At 38.4% G+C, this 6459-nt stretch overlaps 3 protein-coding genes across 5 annotated transcripts; 1 reads left to right on the top strand and 2 right to left on the bottom strand.

Moving 5' to 3' along the window:
- Positions 1-471: 471 nt before the first annotated feature.
- LOC107468271 (uncharacterized) lies at positions 472-2247 on the top strand. Its single transcript, XM_016087528.3, has 3 exons — positions 472-836; positions 991-1427; positions 1671-2247. Exons 1-3 carry the CDS (start codon positions 672-674, stop codon positions 2095-2097), a joined length of 1029 nt encoding a protein of 342 aa, XP_015943014.1. The 5' UTR covers positions 472-671; the 3' UTR covers positions 2098-2247.
- A 100-nt stretch (positions 2248-2347) lies between these two features.
- LOC107468270 (homeobox-DDT domain protein RLT1) lies at positions 2348-4470 on the bottom strand. Of its 3 annotated transcripts, none has more exons than XM_016087526.2 (4): positions 4218-4470; positions 4010-4114; positions 3660-3923; positions 2348-3415 (listed from the first exon to the last, which is right to left on the bottom strand). In XM_016087526.2, exons 1-4 carry the CDS (start codon positions 4275-4277, stop codon positions 2636-2638), a joined length of 1209 nt encoding a protein of 402 aa, XP_015943012.1. In that variant the 5' UTR covers positions 4278-4470; the 3' UTR covers positions 2348-2635. The 3 variants fall into 3 exon arrangements, with proteins under 3 accessions (XP_015943012.1, XP_015943013.1, XP_052111293.1); XM_016087527.2 differs by having other exon boundaries at positions 2348-3412; XM_052255333.1 differs by having other exon boundaries at positions 2348-3409.
- On the bottom strand, positions 4339-6453 carry LOC107468213 (homeobox-DDT domain protein RLT1). The gene is made up of 5 exons (XM_052255254.1): positions 6309-6453; positions 5563-6234; positions 4925-5479; positions 4478-4756; positions 4339-4356 (listed from the first exon to the last, which is right to left on the bottom strand). Exons 1-5 carry the CDS (start codon positions 6447-6449, stop codon positions 4339-4341), a joined length of 1665 nt encoding a protein of 554 aa, XP_052111214.1. The 5' UTR covers positions 6450-6453.
- Between the last annotated feature and the right edge of the window lie 6 nt (positions 6454-6459).

Here is a 6459-nt window from a genome sequence, read left to right as displayed (position 1 = left end):
ATAAATTAAATTATATATAATTATATTATTTTAATTAATAATTTTAATATATAAATAGTATTTTTATAATTGTAAAAATATAATTTCGAATTGAATGTCTCACAAAATGACAAAGTAGAGGGGATAATAGTCTCTTTAGTTTATTACCAAGACTTTTGTTTTTTGGTCATGCTTTTTTACCAAGACTTATTCCTTCATATGGCAAAGCACAAGTGTCGGGATTTAAATTCCGTCTAAATTCACGAATTAGTTATTTACCTGTCGGTTAAAAAATATCGGAAAAACCAACCAAAAAAAATAATTGCATTCCGTTCCTACTATGTTTCTCACTGAACGCTATCGGCTATCCCATCTTTTTTCCACCCGTGCATCACATGGATACTTAAAAACAATTTAAAAATACAATGATATCCAACAATTATTATTTTATCTTATCATGATGATGAGCATATTACTAAGACTTAAGAAAGAGGCTGAAAAGTTAATGAGTTCTAAACTAGTTAACTAGATGAAGATTAGATTAAAAACAACCGTCAGAAAATTTGATCTCAAAAACACAAAATTATAATAACAATAACAGAGAACAAAATCTACCTACACTTAAGCAACAACAAAGGAAAGACCTCTTAGAAGAGAGAAGAAAAAAAAAAGGAGGAGAAATCGGAATTGATATGGGGTTGGACTACTATAGGACCTTGGAGGTAGAGAGAACTGCCACAGATGAAGACTTGAAGAAAGCTTATAGAAAGCTTGCCATGAAATGGCACCCTGATAAGAATCCAACCAACAACAAAGATGCTGAGACTAAATTCAAACAGATCTCTGAAGCCTATGAGGTAAGGTACACCTTCTTTCAAGCCTCTTAGATTTCAATTGCTAGATACTCATTAATCATGATCATTGATGTTGATAATTAGGGATTTTAAAACCTCTGGAGTTTGATGCTATGAATAGATAGAATTCTGAGTTGGTATATTGGTTTTGTTGAAGGTTCTAAGTGATCCGCATAAGAGAGCAATTTGTGATCAATATGGAGAAGATGTCCTTAAAGGGAAAAGACAACCTCCTGGTGGTGGAGCTTCATTCTTCCATGGTGGGGATGGACCAACAATGTTTAGGTTCAACCCCAGAAATGCAGAAAGCATCTTTGCTGAAGTTTTTGGATGTTCAAGCCCCTATGGAGGAATGGGAATGGGAAGGGGAAGGGGCATGAGGGGTGGTTATGGTGGATCTTGGGTGTCAAGATCCTTTGGTGGAATATTTGGCAGTGACATGTTCAGTTCAGCTAGAGAAGAAGCCACACCCATGAATCAAAGTCCACGCAGGGCTCCTCCCATTGAAAACACACTACTTTGCACCCTTGAGGAACTTTACAAGGGCACTACCAAAAAGATGAAGATTTCAAGGGAAGTTGTGGATGCAAGTGGGTAAGTTTATGATTGAACTGTCTTCTCTGGTAAATTTCATGAATGGAAAGCGAGTCCTATTGTTTTGGACTCAAAAATTTAGTTTTATGTTTAAGGTAAGAAAGTACATGTTTCCAACTTTAGATAGTTCATAGTTGTATCATTTATTTAGTAGTTGAGTTTAGCTGGATTGCTCTTCTATACTGAATGAATCTGAAACTAAAAGGAAAAATAATTTTCGTCGTTTTGACTTGTTACTTGCAGGAAAGTTATTCATGTGGAGGAAATCTTGACCATTGAAATCAAACCTGGCTGGAAAAAGGGAACAAAAGTCACATTCCAGGAGAAAGGAAACCAGCAGCCAAATGTAATTGCTGCAGATATTGTGTTCATCATTGATGAGAAGCCTCACAATGTGTTTACAAGAGACGGTAATGATTTGGTTGTCACAGAAGAGATATCACTTACCGAGGCTGAAGCACAATCAAGCTACACTGTCCATCTTACAACTCTAGATGGCAGGGATCTGACCATTGCTGTAAACAATGTGATTAGTCCAAACTATGAAGAGGTGGTTGCAGGAGAAGGTATGCCGTTTCCAAAGGATCCTTCAAAGAGGGGTGACCTTAGGATCAAGTTCAACATACTAGTCACAGACAAGGTTGATGCTGGGGCAGAAAATCAAAACTAGGAAAGTTCGGGTGCAACAATTGCAGAGTATATGTTGTGTATAATAATAGTCATATTTTTTTTGTTCCCATTCTTCTTTTTCTCCTTTTTAGTCCTGCATTTTAGATGGGTTTGGTTTGTGATTGCTGTGTTACTATAATATCCATGCAAATAAAACCCTACAATGTTAGATTGAAGATGGAAGCATTGCACTCTGAAATTACAGTTTATACAGTAATTTCACTTAGTAACTATTCCAAGCAGCAAAAAGATAATCAAGGTGTAATAAGATTTATTAATCAATGAGTGCCTATTACAAGGGCCAATAACAGAAGAGCAAAAACAAAATGAGGCTGGCTGCCAGGGCCCTCTGCTTCAACATGCTTAAAAATACAGGGATCCATTCTGCATGGATCATATACCACTATAAATCTACTCAGCTACTAACTCTTCAAGCAACATGACTTGGAGCTCAGGTTCTTGCGAAGCTGCAATATCGAAAAAATGTAATACAGCCTTGAGATGCAAATCATATTCCTTCGATCAACTAAATGGATGTTCTAATCATAAGAATCTTCAGATTCAGATGAGTCTGAGCCTTCTTCATTTATGACCCGATTTGCCATGCCATCTGAACCCTCACTCATAACATCTGCTTCCGAATCCTCTTCTTCGTTCTCTTCAATGCCGATGTCATTGTTGTTGTCATTGTCATCTTCAAAAGCATCCGCATCTTCATCACTCATTCCAGCAAAGTCCCTACCCCAACTGTTGGCGGGAATGCCATTATAACCCACCTCCCAGTTACCTTGATCATATTCTACTGCTTGGCCGTTGTCATCAGATTCCACCTCTTCAGCACTGTTGCTATTGTCATCAATTTCAATGTGGACGGGAGTCATGGGACTTGCCCTTTCACCATCCCACTCCTCATCAAATCTTCTCAATGGTTCTCTGTCAATATTGGGGCTATGGCTCACTGCGGTATGGCCCAGCAACAAATCTTCAACAGCTCTCTTTTCCACTCTCCGTTTCCTTACCGTTCGGCGACCACGACCACCAGCTGATCCTTGTAGTACTCGTCCCTGCTGTTTTAGCTTGTCACTTAGATTCTCATTGACCTTTACATTTCGGCGGCCAGTATCTCGTTTGGAACTGTACATTCTTTTAGACATCTTTTTACCCCGTCCTTGATCATTAGACCCTCGTCCACGTTTATTACCACTTCGAACAATTTTCTTTGAAGCAGATTTATCTTTAATGAATTCACCATGCCCTAACTCTGCTGGTTCAACCTCTCTATTGCATTTGAAGGACGTATATCTTGAAGGAAGCTTCTGCTAGAAAGAAAGAGCGAGTTAGATGCTGAGTTTCATTATATATAATAAAAGATCTCCTGCCCTCCACCCACATGCTCAAAAGTAAAAAGTAAAACATCAGTATTATATGTTTAAGGAAGATTTAGTATCCACTATATTTCTTGCATTATAGAAAAATAGATCAACCTTTCAAGAGAACTTCATCCTATTATCAAAGTAGGGACTCAAAACAGTCTACTAAAAGAGAAAAATGAGAGAAACTCACGATGTACTCTTTCGCTTCTTTCTCTTTGCATGGCTCAGGTATCTCAAGATGTACATAATTGATAGATGAATCAATCTCAAGAAGCCTGAGAGACACTGCTGCAGTAGTTTGTGGAACCCATGGAAGTACAGCTACCAATTCAGGATCAGTGGAAGTAAGTGAAGCATTACCACCCATATTGCTCAGTCCCAATAGTTCGTCTGTTGTAGAGAAGTTTGATGATAGAAAATCTCTCCGTAGAGCTTTCTCAAACAAGGCCAATATCTGAAAAATGAGTTGTTAATGTCCGGGATTGATTGCCAATTTTAAAATGATGCAAATACAGAAGATAAAACTGTTAAGAACTGAACCTGTAAAAGCTCCTCAACAGAGGATGATTTGCTCAACCTCACACCCCAATGCTTCCTAGCATCATTCGTCCAAATTGTTCCAAATGCTTCGGGGAGAACTGATGCCTGTAACTCCAAATGTAAATACAGTATACTCCTAACTTTATGATGCCATTAAAAATTTAACGGGGAAGCAACTTCTAACAATGAAAAGCTATCATCAACTCACCTCAATACAAGCAAACAGAACCTTAAGCAATCTTGTCCGCAAGGGAAGAGAAGATTCCATAGGAACATTTTTGGGTAACTTGTCTCCACAATGAAATGCATGCTTGGTAGAACTAAATCCATTATTTGTAGCGAAAGTCCTGTGGCAGGATTTACAGTGGGAGTCCTCAACAAAATAAGGTTGCAGACAGAGGTCACAAACGTCCACCAGAGGTTTGCATCTCTTTTTCCCATATTTTGTTGCACATAATATTGATGAACCTTGAAGGATGATGATGTTTCCAATTTGTCAGAGTTCAAGTTATGAAGAGTACTGCTAGGACTGTCAGCTCCATCATGGCGATCAGGTATTGAATATGGTTCATTATTTTCTTCACTTTTGATCGAAAATTTATCTTTGCTTCCTATTTTGGCACTGGCACATTGTGTATTCCTTCGAACATTTTCTTTAAAGGACTTCTCAATCCTTTTCAGCATCAAGCGCAGATGAGATTCCCTGATCCCCCTTGAATCCAATGCTGCCAAAAGAATATCAAGGGCCTGTATAGAAATGATAGAATAATTTATAAATAATATTATAATGATAAAGACAAAACTATTAACCCATTAACATTTGGAGAAACATTGCACCTATGTCAAAACCAATCTAGAATGCAGTTGAGCAGCAAAACAAGGATCAAACAATGGAATATTGAATAAACAATTTACCTCTTCAGAATCAATAAGCTCCCAATTGCCATCATGATATTCAACAAAGATCCTACCAGAACCAGGATCATTGCTAGAAGCAGAAGCAACAAACTGCCAATATCGATTACGTCTGCGATCTTGGCCAAGGGGTAAAGACCTGTAGATACACATCTCCTCTGCTATGTGGGCAATATAAGATTTCAACTGTGAACGTGATCTTTTTGAATATTGTGGAGGTACCTGCACCTGAGGGTGATCTGGACCTGTGCCTGTGCACAAATCTTGAATTTGGGAGGACTTTTCACCATGCAAGCTCTGTGCAGCAGGTGCTGGCTTTTGGTTTTCTGCAGTGCCAGGTGATGTTTCAATATTAATACTATTAATATTGATGTCCAGCATTGGACTTTGACTGCCCTCCACAGCAGCAGGATATGTGTCATGTGTTTCAACTTTGTTGGCAATAAGTAATGGAATATCTGGTTTGTTAATAGTATCGTCTTTCAGACGAACTTTATCTATCTGTGCTTCAGCCCACATCTGCTTCTTCAGAGCATTTGCTGCTTCCAGACGATCCTGAAAAGCACACCAGATAAAGTTAAAAATATTAACGCAAAAATCAACTCAGATAGATATACATTACAAGGAATAAAGTTCACCTCCAGAACAACACGAATATAATTTCCTTCATTTGCCACACCAATCAATGCAACTAGAGCATTTAGACGCTCCTCTACACTGAGATCAGAATACTCTCCTTCAGCAAGTCCTTGCACCCAGGATTCTCCAGATTGACTTTCATCAATTTCCATATTATCTTGATCAGGATTTCCAGTATTCAAATCTTCACAAACAACAGGTTGTTCGGTGACAGAGCCAGGGCAATCAGCTTCCTTGTAACGATCCTCAGGAAAACAAGGCAAATCTATTTCAAACTCATTTTGATCAAGTTTTACATCATTATCCAAATTTTCTTTTCCATTTGGTGTGGAAACATTTGGTTCATCAAAATGTCCAGAAATTGGATCAGCACTTGAAGGGTTTACTAGATCATCAACATCAGGATCCTCATCAACTTCATCACTTTCTGACTCTTCTCTTTCAACATCGTCAGCATCTTCACCAGCTGGAAACCCATTTTCAAATATCTGAATTTTCTTTCTTGCTGCGGAAAGGATGGACTCAGCATCAGCAGGATCCTTTCTAAATGCAGTACGCACTCGATAGGTTGATGGAGCTATCCTTTCAAAAAGCTTAGTGTCTCTAGTCAAAGCAACAGAAATTGATGCTTCTGGTGTCTTGCTGGTGGTCAGGTCCCGAAGACCAGATTTCTGGAAGGAAAATACACATTAGAACAGAGCTGACAATGTTTTAAAAAGAGCACTTAAAATGAAGAATAATTAACCTGAATTTTTTCTGCTAGCTCAAGTACTGTTAGACCCTTGCTACCTTCAAGTGAGAGAACATGAAAGGCAGCAAATTTAACTGTTCCTGGAGTTAACCTGTGCCTTGACCTTCGAGGAGCTAATAGACCTTTCTCTTGCATTTTTGCCAGT

This window comes from Arachis duranensis, chromosome 10 (genome assembly GCF_000817695.3).
Source record: "Arachis duranensis cultivar V14167 chromosome 10, aradu.V14167.gnm2.J7QH, whole genome shotgun sequence".
NCBI lineage: Eukaryota > Viridiplantae > Streptophyta > Magnoliopsida > Fabales > Fabaceae > Arachis > Arachis duranensis.
This window is presented reverse-complemented; position numbering and strand designations above follow the sequence as displayed.

What these genes read in the sequence shown, in the direction of transcription:
- LOC107468271 (XM_016087528.3), top strand. Translation starts at nt 672, where the DNA reads ATGGGGTTGGACTACTATAGGACCTTGGAGGTAGAGAGAACTGCCACA. An exon ending in AGATCTCTGAAGCCTATGAG is followed by an intron (nt 837 to 990) that starts GTAAGGTACACC and finishes GTTTTGTTGAAG; the next exon opens with GTTCTAAGTGATCCGCATAA. An exon ending in GAAGTTGTGGATGCAAGTGG is followed by an intron (nt 1,428 to 1,670) that starts GTAAGTTTATGA and finishes TGTTACTTGCAG; the next exon opens with GAAAGTTATTCATGTGGAGG.
- LOC107468270 (XM_016087526.2), bottom strand. Translation starts at nt 4,277, where the DNA reads ATGGAATCTTCTCTTCCCTTGCGGACAAGATTGCTTAAGGTTCTGTTT. An exon ending in TTCTGTTTGCTTGTATTGAG is followed by an intron (nt 4,115 to 4,217) that starts GTGAGTTGATGA and finishes TTGGAGTTACAG; the next exon opens with GCATCAGTTCTCCCCGAAGC. An exon ending in AAGAAGCGAAAGAGTACATC is followed by an intron (nt 3,416 to 3,659) that starts GTGAGTTTCTCT and finishes CTTTCTTTCTAG; the next exon opens with CAGAAGCTTCCTTCAAGATA.
- LOC107468213 (XM_052255254.1), bottom strand. Translation starts at nt 6,449, where the DNA reads ATGCAAGAGAAAGGTCTATTAGCTCCTCGAAGGTCAAGGCACAGGTTA. An exon ending in AGCTAGCAGAAAAAATTCAG is followed by an intron (nt 6,235 to 6,308) that starts GTTAATTATTCT and finishes TTTTCCTTCCAG; the next exon opens with AAATCTGGTCTTCGGGACCT. An exon ending in ATATTCGTGTTGTTCTGGAG is followed by an intron (nt 5,480 to 5,562) that starts GTGAACTTTATT and finishes TGTGCTTTTCAG; the next exon opens with GATCGTCTGGAAGCAGCAAA.